General features: G+C 47.8%; 1 protein-coding gene across 1 annotated transcript; it reads right to left on the minus strand.

The window, feature by feature from the left end:
- Window positions 1-7,989: 7,989 nt before the first annotated feature.
- SAP30L (SAP30 like) lies at window positions 7,990-22,410 on the minus strand. The gene is made up of 4 exons (XM_043597679.1): window positions 22,165-22,410; window positions 17,430-17,552; window positions 15,076-15,174; window positions 7,990-13,292 (listed from the first exon to the last, which is right to left on the minus strand). Exons 1-4 carry the CDS (start codon window positions 22,360-22,362, stop codon window positions 13,164-13,166), a joined length of 549 nt encoding a protein of 182 aa, XP_043453614.1. The 5' UTR covers window positions 22,363-22,410; the 3' UTR covers window positions 7,990-13,163.
- Window positions 22,411-23,602: the final 1,192 nt, after the last annotated feature.

Here is a 23,602-nt window from a genome sequence, read left to right on the forward strand (position 1 = left end):
AGTTTGAGCCCCGCATCGGGCTCTGTGCTGACAGCTCAGACTCTGGAGCCTGCTTTGGATTCTGTGTCTCCTTCTCTCTCTCTGCCCCTTTCCTGCTCACGCTCTATCTCTCTCTCTCAAGAATAAATAAACATTAAAAAATTTTTTTAAAGTAAAAGAAACAGGTGAAATGGAACATTATATTTTTATACATTATTTAATTCAATATGTCTAAGATACAATTTCAACATGTAGTCACTCTAAAAATTATTGAGATAGTTTACATTCTTTTTTTTTTTCATATTCAGGGGCATATTTTATATTTAGAGCACATCTCAGTTTGGACCACATTCCGAGCATTCAATAACCACACTCGCCTAATGGCTGCTGTATTGGACAATGCAGGTCTTAAGGCTCATGTAGCAGGAACATTAAACACAGAGCTTTAGTGAATCATATTGATAAACAGTCACCATTTACTGAGCACTTCCTGTGTTCCAGGCAGTGGTATGCAACGTCTATAGGCTCATTTACTCTTCCTAACTGGAATGGAGGGTAGGTAACTCATGAACAGTCATAACTGAGTGCCAGGGCTGGCATGCAGACCCAGGTTCATCTGTCTCCCAAGCCTGCAATTTCAGCTGCTGAACTCCATGAGTTCAGGAGACATCAGCAGAGCTGTAGTTGGGCAGTGAGGTGTGGAATGTCTTTTGGTGTATTCCACACAGCGGGTAAAGCCCTGCTTTCCAGCTCTAAGCCTACCATGAGTCAGGTGACCTTGGGCCACTCATCTTGGGCCCCAGTTTTCTAATCTTTACCATGGGCTAATGATGCCTTTTCTCAATCTACAGAACTCTTGTCAGGCTAAAATGGGAAAAGGTCTTTCAAAGTGTTTTGAAACAGAAAATATAGCACAGGAGACAGGGCCAAGGTGAACAGAGAGGTCTGGACTGACCCCCAGGCCTGTGCTCACAACCAGTTGAGCTGGTGGGATATGCTGTGTGGCACTGGACAGATTTCCTAACCTCTCTGAGACCCAGAGCCCTCTTCTGTGAAAGGGAAAGCAGGACGGCTCACAGAGATGTGATGATTCAGTAATGACTGGATGATGAGTGGAAAACGCTCAGCCTGGCCCGGAGTGGGCAGTGGTAAGCATGAACTAGTGTTACTGCCTCTGTTGTACTTGGGGTTGGGCTGCCTGATTCGGAAGCGACAGGGAATGGAGGGAAGAGGAAAAGGAGCCTGGCTTTCCCCAGCCCCTGGAGTTACAGCTCTTGCCTCAGGGTGGTATTCTGGCAGTTCAGTGGTGGGGTGTGGGAGGTGTTCATGGGAGTGTGACAACACTTAGTGTGGTAGAAAAGCACCAGAGCCAGTGGTCAAAAGAAGGGGTTTTAGCCTGTTGTGCGACCTTGTGCATTTCCTTGCCCGCACTGGACCTTGGTGTCCTCTGTAAAACGAGCGAGTCAGACCAGAGATCTAAGTCCCTTTCTGCCTTGATTGTTTAGATTTTTACAATGGTTTGACCCAAAGACTCACCAAACACAGTACCTGTGAGGGGACAGAAAATACCCCTGAGCCTTCCCCTGGGGCCTTGGGCTGCTACTAGGGGGCGGGCGCCACCTGGTGGCCGTACTCCTTTCTCTGTGTTCAGCATACAGACACCAGTAAGTACTCCAGACTCCCTTAGGCAGTGGCTCCAGAGTCCCAGGCACACTTTTTTCTAACTTCCTTTGGCAGCCCAGGGGAGCAGAAAGGGGACCCAGACAGTTCACAGAGCTAGGAGTCCTGGGAATGAGGCTAACTCCCCAGGGACCTTGGAGGCCTTCTTCCCTAAAGGCACTCTGGAGCAAGGGTCTGTGTTTCCCTACTGTATAAAGTCTAAAATGCATCACGCACTTTGTTCTGTTTCTTTGGAGAGGAACCACCGAACCTAACACTCTTCTCTTGGTAACTCAAACCCTTCTGTCACTACTGCACGGGGCTAATGCGGAGGGCTTTTCCCCTACACTGAATGCCCCAGACTTCTGGGATCTCAAGTTCTAACAGCTGTTACTGCCCTCCCCCTCTCCCCCACACTGTTGATATTCGACTTCTCTCTGCAGTAGAGGTTGCACCAAGGAGTCAGACTGACATGGGTTCAAATTCCAGCTCACCCTAAGACCCCAGGTAAGCCATCTAACTTCTCTGAGCTTCAGTTTCCCTATCAGAAAATCAAGGATTCTTTGCAGATTTGTATGAGGATCATGACCTGCATATAAATACTCCAGCACGGTGTCTAGCACTGAGTAGGTGTTTAACAAATAATAGCTATTGTTTCTGCGGGTATGTCCTGACCACTTTTCCATATACAGCTTTGGAAATATTCCTTGCTAGAAACAAGAATAGTATGCATTTGAAAATGATACTAGCAACCAGAAATCAATACCTTTACCGTTGATGGTGGTGGAGCCTCTTTGGAACTGTTTCTTTTTTTTTTTTTTTTTAATTAAAAAAATGTTTTTAATGTTTCTTTACTTTTGAGAGAGAGGGACAGAGCACAAGTGGGGGAAGCGGCAGAGAGAGAGAGAGAGAGAGAGAGAGGAAGACACAGAATCTGAAGCAGAGCCCAGGCTCTGAGCTGTCAGCACAGAGCCCAACATGGGCTGGAACTCAAGAGCCAGAGATCACGACCTGAGCCAACGTGGTCGCTTAACCAGCTGAGCCACCCAGGTGCCCCATAGCCTTTCAATTGGCTTTAGTGAAGCTCAAATTCTTCTAGTTGAGATGAACCCCAGTAGACAGGCTGGGGATGTGTCGGTAGTTGCTTTCCTCAGTCCTCATCCTTTGGGCTCCCCTAAGCTTCATTAGTAATGGTTTCACTTTCAGGCGGTTTCTTGCTGACACGGCAAAGTCCAACCCCTGCCCAGCTGACTGCATTGCTCCCCCTGAAGCCTGGTCCGCCCCTGCATACCGCATCCCCGAAGCAGGATCCTCAGAGGGGTCTGGTTGGGCACAGGTGTCCTCCTGCTGCTCCCTTCGAACAGTCCCATCTTCCCAGTCGTCGTGAACCCTCAGGAAGTCTCATTAGCCGTCTTAGCTTAATTAAGCTCATTACATTTGCTAAGCCTCACCGGCTTCTCTACGAGGGCACGAGCCCAGTATGCACAGCTCCTTTGTCAGAAGAAGGGCCGGTGCCAGGCTCCGAAGCTCTCCTGCAGATCCTAGGATTTCAGCACTGGAAGGATTACTTTCCATCCCTGTCTGAGAGTGAACTCCTCTGAAATTCCTAGCTCCCAGGGGACGGAGTCCCTTTCCAGATTCCCTCAGACACCGGGCACACAGCACTCAAACATTTTCTTGGCCATATTTCACTGCTTGGTTTGGTTTTTGGTAATAGCAGGTTTGGTGACTCCAAAGTCCATGCTCCTCACTCTGGTATCTGGGGCTTTAGGCTCCCAGCTGGACTGCCCCTCATCCTTGCCTCCCGTGAAAACTTGCATTTTCTTCAAGGGCCTGCTTAGGAGCCTTTTCTTCTAGGAAGTTCCCTTGATTTTCAAAGCCTTTTCCTTCCTATGTTCCCCTTCCTCTGAATCATATAGATACAGTTATAGTATGGGTATAGTATGGGTATAGTATGGGAGCTGGTAAATAGGTGTTTTGATATGCCTACCGATATGGCCACAGTCACAGATACAGGGGTGTGTGTGTGTTTGTGTGTATGTGTGTGTGTACAGAAACACGTATTTGTGTGTATACACATATAGCATGTATACATACATGTACATCTGCATAGCCACATATGTATATCACTCATATTCATATGTATACATATATATCTACATAGTATACATATCTAGTATTTCTTTTTTTTTTTTTAAGTAGGCTCTGCGTCCAGCATGGAGCCCAGTGTGGGCTTGAACTCACAACCCTGAGATCAAGACCCAAGTTGAGATCAAGAGTCAGACGCTTAACTGATGACTCAGCCACTGAGGCACCCCACCTGTCTAGTATTTCTTTTTTTTTTTTAATTTTTTTTAACGTTTATTTTTGAGACAGGGAGAGACAGAGCATGAACAGGGGAGGGTCAGAGAGAGAGGGAGACACAGAATCTGAAACAGGCTCCAGGCTCTGAGCTGTCAGCACAGAGCCCGACGCGGGGCTAGAACTCACAGACCACGAGATCATGACCTGAGCTCAAGTCGGCCGCCCAACCGACTGAGCCACCCAGGTGCCCCTGTCTAGTATTTCTAACCTGATATGAAAGCCCTTCCATGTCATTAGATGTTATTTTTCAGTGTTGACATATTTATTATACTTTTAGAACCAGTTCCCTTTTATATGACTTCTTCACTGCTCTGAACAATGCTCCCATGAGACAATAGCTTGTCCAACGAGCAAGCATCTTGGCACACCGCACTTTGGGGTCAGACAGACTGTGTTTGACTCTTGTCCCCACCACTTTCTGGTGGCCTTGGACAAGTGATTTCACCTTTCTAAACTAGGAAATAGAATAATAGTTATCATCTAGGTGTGCAAAAGTGGCATCTAGGGTCGTGAGACTAGTCTTTTGCACCTATGTGGCAATGTGCTGGGATGTAAAGTGCTTAACATTAGGCCTGTCACATAGTAGGTGCTCAGTGAAAACACTGTACCAATCGGGGAGGCAGAAGAGAGGATTTACTTTGGCTTTCCCACTGACCAGTATGACCTCGTATAGCATGATTTCATAGGGTATGACAAACCCCACAGAGATGATGGGTGATGGCCCTTTACCAGTTAAGTGCTGCCCAAATTTAAGATTGTATTATTGTGGTTGTTTTTACTTTTCTATTTTCTACAGCTTTGAGGAATATATAACCTAAAAACTATGCATGTGGAGAAAAGGTACTTTGAGGGCACTAAAACATTGCTTTAATTTTATAGATTTGGTGAAAATGATTCATGTCCATTATAAATGATTTAGAGGACACCAAGAAGGCACAAGGAGGAAAGGAAAACTCCAAATCCCACCAACCAGGACTAACCAAGGCTGGCATGGTGCTTGTGGCCTTCTTTTACCTGCTACCCCTGTGGTGCCCAGGGCAGGACAGGACAGGCTTCAGCTGTTCGGTAAATGTCTCTTGACCTCAACCAGACTGAGTCATTCACAGCGGCATGCTCTGGCTCTGTCCCTCTCGGCCAACCTCTGACAGTTTCATTAACCCCATTAAATCACGCAGGTGCCTTTACACCTCCTGGGCTTGTTAATCTCCGCTCAGCTCTGGGAAGTTAAAACCTGGCTGGAAAGTTGGATGTACCTTGTTAACCTCCATTAAACCCTATTAAATTTCCTAACTAGAGTCTTAGTGGCTTCTAGGAATCCCTCATTAAAGTTTAGTAAATTCAGTTGATTTGGACAAGGGTAACTGCGGCTCTATTCCTTCCAAGTGTGGCATTCCTGATTTCCTGGACGGTGAGGCTGACATGTCCCTCGGACCAGATGACCCTTGGGCCCAATCCCAGGAGTGCCTCTAGCTTTTTAACTTGGGAAAGGTCCTCCTCTCCAAGCCTGCATTTACACCTCTATAAATTGGAGTTAACAGTTCCTATTTTATGTAATTGTAGTGAGATGAAATGAATCAATGCAGGAAAAACTAGCGGCGTGTTGTCTGGAATGCACTTGATAGCTATTATTGTTTCTAGACGTTAATGATCCCTATAAACTAAAAACTGTTAAGCAAATGGAAGATTCAATTCTGGACATTTATAATGTTGTCCAATATGCCAGGCAGAGTGCTAGGAATGGTGGATTATTTTCATTCTGGTTTTATCCAGACTGAAGAGTATCCATTCCAGTGATGCATTTTAACAGTGTCTCTGTGGCTGTGCATGTCACTCTATTTGCTCAGGCTCTGCCACCTCTGAGCTGTTCCAGGTGGAACACAGTTACTTTCTTGTCCTGAGTCTTGGGTGTGTGTGTGTGTGTTTGGGGGCGAGGGTTCAGTTCAGTGGTTCCTAAACCTGGATGTGCATACAAATGCTCTAGGAGATTTTATAAAAATGGTTTCCTGGACCCCACTTGAGGGGATTTTCATTTAGTAGGATCTCATTGGGAACTTTTAACAAGTATTCTCAGTGAGGCTGAAGCTGCTGGATTGTAACCTCTGGACCAGATTCTTTATTGAGTTTAAGTCTTGCTCAGGGAAATTAAAAAATTCACATTCTTGGAATTCAGCCCCTGAGCTTTTTGTTCGGACAATCTGGGATGGAGGCCCAGGAATTGGCATTGTATACGGCATTTTTAGGGGATTCTTAGCGGCGGGAGGTGGCAAGAGCCACACTTGCAAAAACGTTGGACTTCAGGCGATCTGATGTTCAATATTCTAAGAGTCTATTTTGAATAAAGGGTGTCTGGTTCCTAGTGCAACTTCTGCACGTTAAGACGTGGGTTCATCCTTCCAACATGACTCATGTCTACGGATCCTCACAGGAGGTGGACTCCAGCAGAGGTCAGTTTAGGGGAAGCTTGGGAACAAAGCGCCTCTTTGAGGTTCAGTGGGTGCGGGGTTAGAGGACATCAGGCAGCCCAATGCTTCTCTGTGAAAGAATGGGAGGGCAGCAGGCAAAGGAACGGAGAGAACTATTTATGTTACACTCACATGGAGAGAACATGGTATGCAAATTAGGACTTCCTTTGCTGTCTGAAGGAAACCAGCTCAGGACTCACCTAAATAATGGCGGCCTTCGGCAGCAATCCATCACTAATCCTGTGGGCTCCCACGGACAGCTAAGACTCCCCACTTGCAATGCCCCCAAAATGCCCCCTGAAAAGTCACCCTCCACACAAGGAAGTGGAATGGGAGTGGGGTGGAGAGGAGGGCAACCACACTGTCAATTTCGATGCCGTTTAAAGTTTCAGAGTTAGTATTTATTACTTCTGGTTAACTAGTAAGATGAAGACAAACATTCACTGTGGGCACCTGTGTGGCTCAGTGGGTTAAGCGCCCGACTCTTGATTTCTACTCAGGTCATGATCTCATGGTTCATGAGCTCGAGCCCCACGTGGGGCTCGCACTGATGGCACAGACCCTGCTTGGGATTCTCTCTGCCCCTCCCCTGCATGCATGTGCTGTCTCTCAAAAAACAAAAAAACTAAACTTAAAAAATATATATTTATTGCATTTTATTCCCTTTCATTCTGAGGACAGAGGTGTGCTAAAGTGGCACTAATGGCAGATGTGAAAGTCTCAGGCTTGGCTGGGCAAGGGACTTCATCCCATGAGGGCTCGGGGACCTCCACCAGCACAACCCAGTCAGCTAACCCGGTCATGAGCACGTGACTTGCCTGGGGACTTTGTTAAAACACAGAGCTGATTCAGTAGACAGTTGGCAGGTGAGGGGGGCGGAGATTCTTCATGTCTAACAAGCATTCAGATGATGGACGAACTCTAAATAGCAAGCCTTTACTGTAGGTAAAGACACGCCAGTCCATATCCTGTGAAAAATAAGTTTTGAGACATTTGAACATTGAGGTCTTTATATGAAGATCCAGATTACCAGCTCCTCTTGTGAAATCTCAAGAACTGGGCCCACAGGGCTGGCATCCCCAAATGGCAACGAGAGGCCGGAGCGGAGTGGCGGCTGCCCTCAGGAGGGACGTGAGTTCCCCGGCTGCCCCTGCGGGCACATCAACCTGCAGCCCTCCATCCAGCCAGGCTACTCAAGGCCTTCGCTTTATACGTGGATAACTGCAGACCCAGACTGAAGCTCCTTGCTCAGCGTGTCGGGCTCGCTGTGCAGCATTCAGGCTCCACACTCCGGCCTTCGGACCCCTCAATCTCTTTCCACATGAGTGGGAGAGCAGGAATAAACTTCTGTGACCTAAACTTACTCGACGTGCACTGGGATGGGAAGGGGGAATGTAGGAGCTAGTAGAGTCTGGAGGAAAAACCGCTGGCAGCAATTGCTGTAACTACACAGCCAGGGGCCAAATACGGAAGTGAAAGCATCTGAATTCCATGTGGATGGTCAAGGAGAACAACAGAATGTGTCTCTCGTTATTCATTCAGATCGTTTATTAAGAGTGAAAGTCGGGCCGTCCCATCCGTGTGATATTGCAACATGAAAAGTCACATACATACTAAGGAGACCCCACAGAATGGAGAGCCTTTCAACAGTACAGAGCCATAGATTACAAAATTAAAATACAAGTGATCCCCCAAATTTGGCAGGAAACAAGTACAGTATGAGGAGGCCTGGAATGGAAGGGCACTTGCTTTTTGATAAGGCAGTTACAAAATGGAAAACAAACCCACACCCTGAAAACATTCTGATGGGCATAATGGAGAGGAGACACGTAAAACAGGGGTCCTGTATGACCCTCCGCCACTGGCGAAGATGCATTCATGGAGTGAGAGCAACCGGAGGGTTTGTGGTTTAAGACGCGAGCCAGGTGAAATAACTGATTGCAGACATTTCTACCTTAAGAAGAGGTCCCACCTTGCCCCAGACTAGACTCCATCTCAAAACATCAGATCAACTTGACCCAACCTTGAACTTGGGAACGGTCTGCAATAAAATGAAGGGACTAAAAAGGCACCCCCAAACACCGTGCTTTCCAGGCCATGACCTTGAGTTTACTTTTGTCCTTCAGTTCAACTGCCTAGCCCAGTAACAGGGGCCGGGAGGCTGGGAATCACAGGGCGTCAGAGCGGTGTCTGTCTGAGTCAGGGCCATCTGAGTGACACAACCCCAGAGGACCACATGAAAGGCAGAGGCCTGACCAACAGATCACAGAGCAAGCCCATTTTGTGAGAACTTAGATTCTAGGGCAACACTATGTCTCCCGCAAGGGCTTCTGAATCACAGTCTTAAGTCATAAGCTAGAACTGTTCTCCCCTCACATTCATTGTGCAAACTCAGCTGACTGCTTTCCTAATCATTTCACACGACCTTGAGCAGCTCAGCATGGTGGTTCACAGCCCCGAAGAGATGGCCTTGGGAACCTCTCTGCTCATTGGCCAGGTCTCAAGAATCTGAAGGCAGTTACATTAGACAGGATTTGAGTCCTGTGCAAGTCAGAGAGTGAGCAGAGCTCTGGACAGGTCAGGAGGATATGTTCGTCCAGACAGTGCCATGTGACTTGGGCAAGTTGATCTGAATTTTAGTCTCCTGTCTTTAAAATGAATGAGGGCGCACCAGCAACCTTAAAGGACTTTCCAGCTTGAAAGTATGGCACTTCTAGGACACAGAGACATGTGGTGTACCCCTCCCCTCAAGGTATCCTAAGCTTCGTTTGCTCAATAAAAACGTGTGAAGAACTTGCAGAAATTTTAAGGTACAAGCCCTCAGTAGCCGTGGAACCTTTACACTCCACAGGGAGCAGTGTTTTACAGTCTTCTAGCTAAAACTCTTCCTGAGTGATGTGAGCATCCGTTTTTGTGTGGCAAGCATGGAACCAGGGTCTCACCCCTTCTTAGGTTATTTATCAGGCTGATAGCATCCCTTCCTCTCTTGACCCCTCCGTTAGCTTCAGCGGCAACGAGTATAACCAGGCTGATGGGGTTTCTGCAACATCCTTCAACAAGGAACTAAATGGACCAATGCTGAGGGGGAAGGACAGTCAGCACACCAAAGTGTCCATCTGCCAGCTGCTCCTTTCCAAAAGATGGCTGCTAGGCCATGGTACAGTGCCAGCGATTGGGTCCTTGGCCAAGATGAACAACTTGTTCCACATGGCCCCTACTGGGGACAGACTAAGATGGAAATTACAGAGAACATAGAAAAGCCAGAGGTTTACAAAGATAGAGCAGGCTTCCCCAGGAGGTAGTGAGTTCCCTGTCCTCAGAGATGTTTAAACCCAGACTGCTCAAATCCTTGGTGGGACAGTTGTAGGCAGAATGTCAGCACCTGTGGGGAGACCGGACTGATGACTTAAAGACCCTTTCCCTACTTTTGGATCTCACCATTATAAGGACTGAGAGCCTTTAGGGGACTTCCATGAAGCAACTTTGCTGGGATCCACCGTCTGGACAGCCTACTTCAACAGATAACGGCTCCCGAGTAAGTCCCCTCTCCTACTTTCTCCCTCATCTACCAGCTGGTTGTCCTGCAGGATATTAACCAAGAAGTTCCCACAAAATAAGCAGCGGAAATGCCAAGGTTAGATGTGACATTCCAGCTGCAAACAATTATTAATATCTGTTCCCTGGAAGGCTAGCAGTGAATATTTAGCTATGTCAGGAACATCTACCAACTTGGCGGCTCTAACACATAAGTGAAATTCCTTGTCATTTTACAATGCCAATCTTGAAGCCTTTGGTTTCAGTCTTTCATGGGATTCAGCTACGATCTTTTTCACATGCTGTTGCCAACCTAAGAGTGTGTTTGCTGAAATAAGAAGTTTGTCCATTTGTTTTTTTAAAACCCTAAATCAGAGCGACATGAGCGGCAGGATGCTGACATTTCCACGTGACAACCTTCAGCACATATGAAAGAACCACACCAGGCTGGACCAAGGCAGGCACCATACTCTTTAAGAAGACAACGTCCGCTCTGGATTTCACATTCCAGTTTTGCCCAGGAGCACCAAGAGGAGAGAAGGCAATGTTGCAACATTACAGGTGGAGAGAAGCGCAAGAGTCCTTGGCAGGTGCGTAAAAATGTAGGCAGCCAAGATGAACACTGCTTTCCCCAAACCCCACTCCTTCGGAGGGCCCCGCCATTTCCCATAGACAGAAGCCTCCTGCGCACAGATCAAGCCATGGGAAACTGCAGAAGAGGCTAAGGCAAGCGGCTTAGTGGTTTGATGAAAGAACAGATTTCTGCACACATGAGAAACGTCAGTTCAGATAGCTTTGTCTTTTCTCTCATCTGACACACTTTCAAAGGGTGAAAAGATACCCACGACCTCCATTTTCCAAAAGCACCTCTTCCGAGGAGAGGCGGCACAGTGTCTGGCCGAAGGTGCGAGTCTCCCCGGGGTTCTGGCTGGAACCAGAGCGCGCTTACCGATACACGTGAACAGATGGATCCTAACACCACAGCTTCTTGTACAGAAACGTACTGCTGTCTCTCCCCACTGGGAAACGGACCTGCTGTTCAAGAAACAGTGACAGGATCTACACATCTGCAATTTTCACTTACACATCAGAAAGGTACACTTTCTCGACAAGAGATGGACCTTTCCAGACAGCGGGGTACCAGTGCCTTAACCTCTAGGCCTATCTGGCCCCCCAAACTGCAGCCTGATGAGAAAACACTCCCCTTGACAAGGCGGGGGGGGGGGGGGGGCTTGGTGTTTGATGCCTCCAAAGCCTTTCTAACTCAGCCTCTTAGGAAAAAACCCATATAAGCCACATAACCTTTGAGCCTTCCTGATGTCCACACACCAACATCTTTCAGCTACACGCAGTACGACAATCTCTACATACTGAATCTGAATGACTAAAAACACTCAGAGAGTACCTTGACGTGCCATCCATAGCCGGGTGTATTAAAATAAGATCCCCTCATAGTCTAGAGTATGCTCTATGTACATTCATTTATACATATTTAAAAAGACTGTAATCTGCTAGACGTGCATTCTGAACACTGGTGAAAATTTGCTGCAATGGAACACACTGCATTTTAGTGACAGGGTGGCCTGTCCCCGGTCCACAGAGAGCATGGCCCTCTGCCTCACAGAGCGGAGACCTTCAGAAAGTGCACCACCCTGCTTAGTGGGGTTTTGTTCTGACTTCTCTGTGCTGATGCCCAGAGTAAGCCATCTGTGGGACATTAAAACTTTCTGCCGGGCCAGGCCATCCACGGCTCCTTTTACAATTTAAGGCTTAAGAAAGAACTCACAATTGAAACTGAGTAAGAAAGTGATACTTTTGACCACAGTACATGTCAAGACGGTCAGAAATTAGAATCCAAGTCCTTTTCTTCTCTTTTTCTCCCAGCCCCTATTCACATCCTTTGTCCCCTAATACACTGATTAGAAACTTTTTCAAAAGCATATTTTTGGGTATAAAGCTTTGCTTTCAAAGGAGACTTTGGCTCTGATATAAGAAGATAGAGGAATCTGAGGTTTTGAACATTAAAAAAACTCAGGTAATTATTCATACTTTAAAAAAAAATCATTTTAGCAATCTTTTCCCCTAAAAGGGAGGCAAACTGCTCAGAAAAATGAACAATGGCACCAACCTTTGCGAATAGCTCAAACTCATGATTTGCTGGTGACCCCGAGCCCAGGGAGTCAAGGCCAGTCAGACTTTTTGTCCCAGAACTGGACTTATGAGCAGGAATTACATGATCCTTGGCAGCTTTCTTGGTGGTTGTGAACTAAGGATTCGTACTTCTGAAAACACAGGCCCCAGATCACTAAATATCTCCATCTGTCAAAGCATTTATGGCCTAGAATGACTGAAGTCATAATTCGTAACTTCACCCCAAAAAGTAAAGCACAGATGGTGTGCAGAGGGCTGCGTCTCCTGTGAGGGTCTCTGCATCAGTGTTTCTGGAACCTCCATGAACAAAGCTTGGCACATGCGCTTGCCCTCAAATCCTCTTGTGAGGAGAAACCTCCTGCTGGTGCATCAGGACTTCCTCCGTACTCTAGAAGTTAAGTGGTGAGCAACAGAAATGGCAGGGGTCTCATTACCTAGAGGTGTGAAGCAGATGTTACGAGGCCGGCACGGTCAGTGACAGTGCAACTAGCCAACAGATACTGCTCGAGTGCCTACCGTGTGCAAGGCAAGGCATGGGGCCAGTGAGGAGGACCGCTGTCAAACTGATGTGCTGCTGAACGACAAAGCTTGCAACAAAGCAGGGGCATGTCTGTCTGTTCCTGGGTCTACCGCTCCTCAAGCTGGCTGGGCCTCACTGCTATCCCAGTGCCACCTCTCACACAAGGCAGAGTGGTATTACAAGGTGAGTACCGAAATATTTTTTATCCCACACTTCCAGTAGAATTGGCTTAGTGCTTTGTTAAATGCTACAATACATAGTCTCTCAATCTCATTATGGTCTTGTTTTTTCAGTCCAGCAGTTGCCTTAAAAGAAAGTCTTTGTATAACATGCTGACTCATGAGAATATGATTCTCCTGACCAAAAAGATTTACAGTATTCATCATTCAAACTTCTTTATTTACAATAAAATTTAACAGTCTTTATGGGCCTAAACGTGGCAGATATCACCTGTGCATTAAGCATCATACTTTGTTCCTTGATGCGCTTCTTCCTCACTCAAGCTGCTTGCCGCCCTCCGATTTCTGGTCCAGTCTACTCTTGTTACTCTTCACCATGTAGATGAAGTAGGCGAGGGTCTCTTTTTCATTCACAGGTATGTTCCTGAAGTGTCGGCTGACAGTCTACATGGGGGAAAAAACCAGAGTCCATTAAAGCATGCATAAATCAGGGCCACAAAATCTGAACTGTGCCATAGAGGGAGTAGGACTTAGCTTCCAGAGCTAGGGAGGGGATTACGATCACTGCAGAACTTCCTGCAGTGCTATAGAGCTCAGAATGCCCTTCTTCTCCAGGGGTCTGCGGGATTTGGTTTCCAGGCCTCCAAAAGCAGCCCTTTAACCCCCACAACACTCCCAAAGTGCAGTTCTATTTCAGTGGCAGCCAACTGTCCATCATGGCAAAAAGTCAAGGTCATCCCCATGGAAGAACAGGTTGGGACTGCTCTGCTTGGCCAGCTGCTACCATCTCCAGCTCTCAGGCCCTGGGACTGGGCAGAAAAGTGTCTTTTTAAAATTGTGTCAAATGAGGGGCGCCTGGGTGGCTGGGTTGGTTGATCTTGGCTCAGGTCGTGACCTCATGATTCTTGAGTTCAAGCCCTACATCGGGCTCCCTGCTGACAGTGTGGGGCCTGTTTGGGATTCTGTCTCTCCCTCTCTCTTTGCTCCTCCCCTGTTCATGCGAATGCACGCTCGCTCTCTCTCTCTCGAAATAAACAAACATTAAGAATAAAGTAAAATTGTGTCAAATGAATAGCCAGTTGTTCAGATGTAAGTGTTTGACCCAAGAATTCACCTAAATAGAACTGCCTCTTGAAAGACACATCACATTTGAAGAATAATCTGTCATTCACTATGTACTCCTGACATTTGGCTTTATTTTATAAGTCCTGAGAATGCAGGTCTCCTCTTGCCCCACCTCATCCCATCCCTTTCACCAGGGTGAATGCTGGAAATGGGTAACATTACCTTAAAGGGGTAAGTCTTGTGCACTATGTTTTATCTACATACTGAAGAAGTTTAAAGTAAAAATGATAGATCAGCAAGAAACCCCTAAAGAAAAGATCAAAAACCTATGGGGCTGTGAACTTTTAAGGAAATTTCTGATTGGATTGAGGGGGCTAGGACTGATGAAAAAAAAAAAGTCAGAGAACTAGCACTAAAGAGTGGTCATCTATGGATGGTAGGATTATATTTTTCTTTTTTCCATTTTCCCAATTTTCTACAATGGGCAGAAAAGCACATTACGAAAAGCGTGATGAGAGGTCCTCACACAAATGCCAATCGGACAGAAGTATCAAGCCAGGCTGTCAATATTTTAAAACAATGGCCAACAGACCATTCTCTGCCCCCTCCTCCAAATTGTATTCAGAGCTCAGGATAGGAGAAAAATTTCTTGGGTTCCATTCATTAGAATAAATGCTTCCATTACCAACATCAGAGTAGAAGAAATCAAGGGAAAAAAAAAAAAAACTAAAGAAAAAAAATAGCTCCTAAAGAACATGAGCAAAAGTTTTGGGGTGATTAATCTGACACACCTGATGTGCAGAAAGGACCATATCTATAAAGAATCTTACAAAACAAGATTCAAACAAATGAACAAACAAAAGCACACTCAGGACTTAGGATCAGGAGTCTTGAGATTCCAGGCTCAATTCTGCCATGAACTTGCTGTGTGATTTTAAATAAGTCATTTCCTCTCTCTGTGCCATGGTTTCTGTGATAGAAACTGGGCCTTTCCAGGTAAAGCTGTGGGATTCTGGATTGTACAAAAGAGGGACTAGGAAGTTGTTTCCAGAGCTGTGGAGGGCATTATGATCAACAGACACACATAGCGGTAGGGGGAACCAAGGTCACCGACAGAAGCACACTTCTGGCTTTCTTTTCACAGTGCAATTTGTCCACTTACTTCTGCTAACTGGGCCTTATTGAAGCCTGGTCTGGTCTGCAATTTGTAGTGTCGTTTATAACGCCGTAGAGTGTTCACCTGCAGCTGGAACAGGTCAACCTGGAGAGAAGAGGAGAAACACATTATCCATCACCTGATTAGGCATGACTCACCAGGAGTGCACTATGTGCCCAGCACTACTCTAGGAGGGGCAGGGGTGAAGAGAACTACAGAAACATCTTAGAAATGATCCACTGAGGACTAATAACTTGCTGGGAGGACAAAAAACAAAACAAAACAAAACAAAACAAAACCAAAAAACAGTGGAAACACAGTTCTGGCTGGGAAGGGGTGGTCTCAGGGGGCTCACGGAGGCAGTGAAACTGAAGCAAAGGAGAGCAGGGTTTAGAAAGATGGTAAGGATGGGGCTAGTGTAGGGAATGAGAGAGAATACCACGAGTACAGAGAGTCATGAGAGGAAGTCATGAGAGGAAGAGGGGTCATAGGCATTAGTGACAGGTTTAAAAGGTGGGACTGGAGGGCAGCAGGTCTCGAAAAGCAGGAGCTACCATAGGTAGTAGAGGGTGATGTTCCAGAAAGATGTGTCTAGTGGGGGCTTGTAGGGAAGACTGGTGGGGGGGTGCGGGGGGTGATGCTGTAGCAGGGATCAGAAATGAGATACTCGAATTGAGCTTTGGAGGCTGGTGATACTAGAAGGGGACACTAAGCATGGACAGCAAAGGTAAACCCAGACAGGCATCCTGGAGGACGACAGGCCACAGCTTGGCAGCAGACTGGATGGGGGGCATGAAGAAGGACAGTGGGAAATACTGCTGTTCTCAAAGAGTTCTTCCCTAGGCTGAGCCTTCAGGTATCAGAACCCCCAACAACTCTTCAGGGAAAACTGAAAAGCTACTGTAGCTAATGTACAAATCAGCAGGTTAGGTTGGGGTCTCTGTAGGCGGCTGGATGACAGAGGGAAAGGACCCCCCCTTTTTTTTCTAACACAGGAAGAGAGGAAAGCTTCACAGTCATGAGATATTGAAGGCCCAGAAAGCTGGGCTGCTTTTACCTGCCTCTAAAAGAGATGTTCTTGCTTCGGGCAGGTGGAGAGCACTTAAAAACAAAATGAATGATCAATATGAGGGACCAAAGTCCTTCATTCTTTTCAAAACATTCCTCAAACCTTTTTTTTTTTTTTTGTAAAAAGCATTGAAATTGAATACATCCATTTCTTTATAAAATAATAATACTAACGCTAAAGGCGACAGAAAAATACTATAAACCAATGCTAGAAAAAGGGACACCGAGAGGGGCAGGGGAAAGGACCATATTTCCAAAGGGTTTCTCCACATCTGCAGACAAAGGCCCGCCTACTCTTTCTATTCCTACGCAGTCATTTCCACTCTGAGTGCTAACAGGCAGTTGCCTTATGAAATATTCATGTGTCAAATATTCAACGTACATTACCAACGGTTCTTCTTCTGCTGAGTCTTAAGTGAAAACAACTTAGATAGAAAGAAAAGCCAATACTGCTTCCTGCAGGCTTGCGCAGGAGGCACTGGCACCTTGAAGGTTTGAGAAGTCTCAGTCTCATCGTCTAGTGCAATGGTTCTCTACAAGGGATGCTTTTGCCCACCCCCAGCTCGACCCCCTCCCCACCAGAGGACACCTGCTAATGTCTGAAGACATTTTTTGATTGTCACTACTGTGGCGACTGGCATCTAATGGGTAGAATCTGGGGATGCGGCTAAACATCCAATGATGTCAGGGACAGCCCTGACAGCAAAGGCTTATCTGGCCCCCAATGTCAGCAGTGCCAGGGGTGAGAAACCTTATAGCTGACTTTGGAATGGCTCCTTGGGAACAAGCCTGGACCAGGGATCAGAGCGACGGAAATCAGAGCTGGTATGCATTGACAATGTCCACCTTCATTTTGCAGACGAGAAAACAGAGGGCAAGTGACTTCCCTCAATCCATATAGGCTCAGTCTCCACCTCTGAAGGCAAAAAAAAGTTTAAAAAAACTTGCCATTGTGGTTGTAGTTAAGAATTTATCAGGGGGTTCTTGAAGAAAGGCAGTATGGCCTACAGGAAAGGACACTGGACCAGAGCCCCCTAACTCTGTGTGTGACCTCGGGTCTCTGTGCCTGTCTGTGAAATGATGGGGCAGTGAGACTAGTTGATTTCTAAGTTTTCTGCCCTCAGATTTGATATTACCATGACTCTCTCTCTGATTCACTTTTCAAACAAACCACAGCAAAACAAAGGGGACTAAAATTATTTCTGAATACAACCAGTAGACCAGGCCAGAGATAACGATCACATTAGAATCCATTCTCCCAGCTTTCTCAAGCTGATCCTTTTGACCTTTACCTCAGGAATGTCAGTGTCGTGCTCAGGAGAATCTCCGCCATCGTCACTTGTCTTCCTCTTCCTTTTATTTCGTACACTCTGGATGAAATTTTTGTGGAAGTCGCAGATATACAGGTGCCTTACCTGATGGGAAGCAAATTAAAGTGAGAGTTGCCGATTCCATGGAAACAGCAACAGGTATCTACCAAATTATGGGGTTCTCGCCACTGCAAGGCACTGAAGAGACAGAAGGAAGAAGGAGACGTAGACCCTAATTTCTAGAGGTTTTATGTTGGGTTGCAGAAGAAAAAACCCACAAAGAGACACAAACATTACTATCACACTGGGCGGCAGATCATAAACTAAGTCCTCACTGAAGGCTAGAGACGATAAATGGTACGGATTCAGCCACGGAAGACATGCCTGTGGCTGGGACAGTCAGTGCAGAGGTCCCTGACTACAAGGGAGGATTTAGAGGTAGATAGGAAGCATTCCAGATGGGAAGAAGAGCCAAGACTTAGAGTCTCAAACACGGCTGACAAGAAGGCGTGAGGGAGGCAGCCCAGGGTAGACAGTGTCAGTGAGGTGGAGATAACGGCCCACACGGGAGCACAATGAGAGTTCGGGGGTGGGGGCTACGAGAACAGCTTAGACTTTCCTTAAGACAGAGTCCCCCAAGGTTTTGGAAGCAGGGAGTGATGTGACATTTTCAGACCTGTAGGAGTTATGAATTTACAATGGGCTGGAAGGCACTGTCTCAGGAAGGAGGAGAGGAGGAAGGATGGGGCTGTGGCGACGGCAGACAGGACTTCCTATTTTCACACGGACAACAGCTACTACTGTAGGATGACGTCTCTCTGAAAAACTTGATTTCTGTGTATCAGAATTATACTTCTTGCATCAGCACACCTCTGGTCCACAAAGAGAAGTGGAAAGGTGCAGAGATTCTCATTCTCCCAGAAGCCACATGGAAGAAGGTGGATGCTACCGCTGATTTTTGAATGCAGGCTGGAGGCATAATAGTAAGTGAAGGCAGCAACAGCAGCTAAGTAGTAACGTGTTTTTACTGAAGAATGTAAGTGCCAGGGTTGGCTGGAGGAGACACTCAAAAACCTAACAAACTAAATGCCTATGTAAATGACTTGGGGTTATTGACACTGAGGCAGATGTCACACAAATGTTCTTGAGGGACTTCTGAATTTGAGTTTATTCCTTCTTTTTTTTTTTCTTTCTTTTAAGTAGGCTCGGTGCCAGCATAGGGCTTGAACTCACAACCCTGAGATTGAGAGTTGCATGTTCTACCAAATGAGCCAGCCAGGAACCTCTGTTCCTTAAATTCTTTTTTTTAAATTTTTTAAATTTTTTATTTTTTCAAATGTTTACTTTATTTTATTATTTTTTAAAATTTATTTGTTCTTATTTTATTTTTGAGGGAGGGGCGGAGGGACACAGAGAGAGAATCCTAAGCAGGCTCTGCACTGTCAGCACAGAACCCGATTTGGGGCTCGAACTCACGAACTGTGAGATCATGACCTGAGCCAAAATCAAAAGTCAGATGCTTAACTGACTGAGCAACCCAGGCACTCCTAATTCTTTCTTTCGTTTCTTTTTTTTTTAATTTTTAAGCTTACTTACTTATTTTGAGAGAGCGAGAGTGAGCATGAGCAGGGGAGGGGCAGAGAAGAGAGGGAGAGAGAAAATCCCCAGCAGGCCCGACGCAGGGCTGGAACTCATGAACCATGAGATCATGACCTGAGCCGAAATCAAAAGTTGGACGCTCAACAGACTGAGCCACCCAGTCGCCCTATTCCTTAAATTCTTAAAGATAAAAGTAAGCTGACAGGAAACCAACATCAATTAATTCAGGTCTTTTCACGGAGAAAATAATGAAAATCGCTTTGCAGTCAGATGAACGATCACTTTCATGTGGTTGGGTTGGGGAGTCATGAGTACTTTTCAGTTTAGATTGTGACCATATCTTGCAGACAGCAGGTGTTCAGTAAGTGCAGTCGCACCAACAGAGGCGTCCCTCGCATCTAAAAACAGCTTAGGCCAGCAAAAGCCACCAGTTACAAATGGTTACAAATTGGAGTAGCTTTGCCAGAGTCAACTCTGTCAAAGGACTTTCAGTTACAGCATGTCGCTGTCCCAAAGAATCCCTCCCGGTTGATGTATGGACCACGGGACAAGGTTTTATCAGGGAAGAAAGCACACTCACACCCTACTGTCCATCCCTGATAGGAAGCTGGCCCTCATGTTAGCTAGTTCCATGTGTAAACTCTGAGATTAAGCAGCTTCTCAAATTCACAGAGTGCCACACTTGGTAGAACAGGCCGCAGAGGTGATTTCCCGAGCTGTGGCTGGGAGATTTCAGGTCAGGACACTAGAATAATGGAATCCTGGATGGAAGAGAACTTAGCAATCACCCGTGTAACCCCGCTGGCCCTGATCTCATTTTCTACAGAGAGAAACAGAAGCCACACAGATGGAGTTATGATCTGGCCAAGGTCACTCAGACCTTCTGATCCCTCACACAGGTCCTTTCCTACCCCAACATTTTCTTTATACTGTTCTCAACTTCACTTTTCTCCAGAATAAAGCAGAAATATGTCAATTGGAGGAATGTTTGAAAACACATTATATGTTAATAACTCATAGAACACTGCCAATGTCTACATCAAATGAATTTAAACTGCCTGAGTTGGACTTTTGGTGCTATTATTTTAAAAGGTTCTCTGCTAGACCCTTTTACAAGATAAATAGTCATTATTTCTCCTTAACCATTTTGAAGTACATACTGGTTTTCAAAAATTTCAGAGCTCAGTGACCTTTGGGGGCTACGGGTTGAGGAAGGAGGGTGCTAGCAAAGGCTCTAGTGTTTTTCTTTTCCGTTTCCCTTTCTGCAACAGCTAAAATTTCTTGTAACACAGCAGTTACTTAGAATTGAATTCCTGCCCAAGCCTGTGAGAATGAAATAGAATCCCCTTCAGAAATAATGATTGTACACCACCACCTTGAAACAAGTTGTGAGTGATTCCATCTTGAAACACGACTCCTCCAGAAGCATTACTTTGGGGGAACTCTGGTGCCAGGCTCAGGATGCCTCTTTTGTAGACAGTGTGTGTGAAAACACCAACGTAGCTCAACACAGGTTTTCCAGTGGGGTCACTGGGTAAATGGAGCCCCCCGGTGGCAGCATCACAATTGTTCAGATGTCATGGCATCCAAGGGTTTAAAAGAACAGGAAATTTCTTTTTTTTAAGGACTGGAAAATATTATTATTATAAGCTGCTCAAGTAAAGTTGCCCAACCACCTACACAAAAGGTAGGCAGTGTTTCCAAGAGGATGAATTCACTGCTGTCTTAGGATTAGGCATTTCACTTCAGCGTGTGTCCTAATCTGGATCTCTAGCCAATTGTTTGCCCTCAGATGAATTTCTTTCATCCATCCATCCATCCATCCATCCATAGAGATTTGTAATAAGAAAAGCCATTAACTCACTCCCAGCCATTTTTTAAAATAGCATCTTTACATTCAAGAGTTGCAAATATGTATTGTAATTGTTAACTTAAAAAAAACTTGGGGGTGGGAGGGAAGAGCCTGGAGAAAAGGGCAGGGAAGATATTTTATTTATTAAGACTTAATCAAGGCTTATGCATGGTGCTTGGAAGTAAATCAGATAATGGTTTTTAAATTAACCAGCCTCTCAGTCACTGTGACACTTTGGCACTGTCCTTTCCTATCTCTGGGCCTCAGTTTCAGCTGCAAAACCCAAAGTAAAAAAGTGGTTGCCCTTTCAGTTTAACAAGCAATCTATGATTTTCCCCAACAGTGGAATTTTGGTCCTAAAAAAGAACGGATGTTAACCACCTGAACTTAGCTTGTCTACCAGAATATTAAAACCCCCCTCAACTCATTTCCAATTCCTAATCACAAGGCAGCCACTTAAGGCTTGCAGCAACAGATGTCAAACTAAAAAGTTCTTAATTGGTTGACAATAGGCACATCTTTAGAATTGTTAACTAGAAGTGGTGAAATCACACAGGAAAAGTTTCCCTATAATTAGGCACAAAACACAGGGTGATTCTAATCAAATTTAAAGCCCCCCTCCCTAAGAAGTTACCCTAAGAAAACTGATTTTCTTCCTCCTGGTCACTTGGACTGCAGGAACCGCCTCCCAAGACCTGGTCTTGGCCTTATTTCTGCCACATCCTTGAAAAATCCCATTTCCCCACAGCTGCATGCAAAGCAGCGAGCTCGATGACCCTCTGCAGAAGCCGAGGCCGCGGCAGGGGGGAAGTAACTGCCACCTTTCCATCTCTGAAGGAATAACATGGTTCCGAGAAGAGGAGAAGTTAAAGAAGAGCTGGGCCCCTTCATCGCCCCCTCCCCAACACTTGCTCTTTCGTGGGCCAACAATATTAACCCATGTCTCCCTGCTCTAAATCAACACAACAAGCCCTAAACTGTTGTCAAATCTCCCCAGGAAGGAGAGGTCCTCGGAGCCCCCTTCCCCCCGCCCCCCGCCGCCCCCAATCTCCCGGATTTGGGCAGAATCCCAGTCGGAGACTATCTGCGCTGAAGCGGCCTTTGAAATCCCGAGTGCAACTCCCCACCCAGTTTGCAGATAAAGGGCGGCGAGGCCCAGGGCGGGGAGGGCCCCGGGGTCCGGCCCTCAGCCGGGGACAGCGGCCGGAGGACGGCGGCGCGCGGGGACCCAGCCGGGGACAGGGGCAGGGGCAGGGGCGGACTCACGCTCTTGTCGATGTCCAGCTTGAGTTTCTTCTGCGAGATGCTCTTCTGGACCCTCTTGCTGAAGGAGGCGTTGCCCGCGGGCCGGACGCAGCGCTCGCCGTCCTCGATGAGGCAGCAGCTCTGGCCGTAGCCCGGGGCGGCGGCGGGGGCGGCGGGGGGCCCTTCGCGGCTGTCCTCCTCCGTGCTAAAGCCGTTCATCTCCCCGCCCCGGGCCGGCCCCTCTGCGGGAGGATCCCCAGTAGGCCACTCCGCGGCCGCGCGCCCCGCGGGGCAGGTCGCCGAGGCCCCCGCACCCGAGGGTCCCGGAGTCCGTCTCCAGACCAGGCGCTGCCCTGCCCCGCGCCCAGGAGGCCCGGCTCTGCTCCGCTGCGCTCCGGCTTCTTCGGTCCCTGGCCCCGCGCCTCCGGAAAGCCCCTTCCTCCCCGCTCGAGGCCCCGGGGTCGGCTCCCGCGCCTCGCAGGGCCCCGCCGGGGGTCACCCGGAGGCGCCTTCTGCCGGGGGCCCAGAACCGTTACCCTTCGGCGGGGGCGTCCGGGAGGGCGTCCCAGGAAGCAGCCGCTCCCTGGGGACTCCGGGCCCGGCTTGCCAGGGGGTTTCGAGGGCCCCCGCCGGCTCCCGCCTTCTTTCGGCTGCGGGGCAAACTCGCCGCCGGGCAGCTCCGCCGGGGTGGCACGGCCTCCCCGCGCGGGACCCGGCCTCGAACCCGCGGCGCCCGGGCCCCGGGGCGCGTCCGGCTCGCTCCACCCCTGCAGCCGCTCGGCTGCGCCCCGAGTCCCGCGGCAGCCCCTGGGCCACCCGGCCGCCGCCCGCCCAACACACCGCACCACAACAGTTCGCTCCCCCGCCCTCCGCGGGACAGCGGAAGTCCCGCCTCCGCGCGGCCATTGGCCTCGTTCGCTCTGTGGGCGGGGCCCCTTCCACCGCTGGCGCACCCCATTGGGCGCCTCCGCCGCCAGTCCCCGGCGCCTGGCTACTTCCTGGACTCTGCTGGGATGGGTTCAAAGTAGAGAAAGTGGAAGAGGGAAGAGTTACCCGGGTGCGGGAGGGGAACCGGGCCGCAGACTCTTCAGGCTCGGGGAGGGATAGTGAGCAGGGGCCTGGCTGGACGGAGGGCCAGATTCCGGGAACGGAGGAGCACAATCGGGGGCGTACTGAAGTGTAGACGTGGGCGGGGGCGCCGAGGGACAAACATAGGGAGGGGCATTGAGGGGGTACCTGACGAGGATAGAGGTTCTGTCATGAGAACGTAAAAACCGCAGGACCAGGGCCAGAGGACCCGCAGACCGATGGGAGATAGGGTGGATGAAACAGCACAGAAAGCCAGGCATGGCGGGAAAGACTGAGGGACAAGCCGGTACAGATACGTGGAAAGACGTGCAGAGGAGATGATGGGGGTCTGATGGCGGGTATTGCAAGGTAGTCGGATGCTGGAGGGTGG

The sequence above is a fragment of the Prionailurus bengalensis genome, chromosome A1 (assembly GCF_016509475.1).
Source record: "Prionailurus bengalensis isolate Pbe53 chromosome A1, Fcat_Pben_1.1_paternal_pri, whole genome shotgun sequence".
Classification (NCBI taxonomy): Eukaryota; Metazoa; Chordata; class Mammalia; order Carnivora; family Felidae; genus Prionailurus; species Prionailurus bengalensis.

Excerpts from the sequence above, each read along its gene's own strand:
- SAP30L (XM_043597679.1), bottom strand. The coding sequence starts at position 22,362 with ATGAACGGCTTTAGCACGGAGGAGGACAGCCGCGAAGGGCCCCCCGCC. Across the intron at positions 17,553-22,164 it reads AGCTGGACATCGACAAGAGC|GTAAGGCACCTGTATATCTG; the intron begins GTGAGTCCGCCC and ends GCTTCCCATCAG. Across the intron at positions 13,293-15,075 it reads ATAAGGCCCAGTTAGCAGAA|ACTGTCAGCCGACACTTCAG; the intron begins GTAAGTGGACAA and ends TCCCCCATGTAG.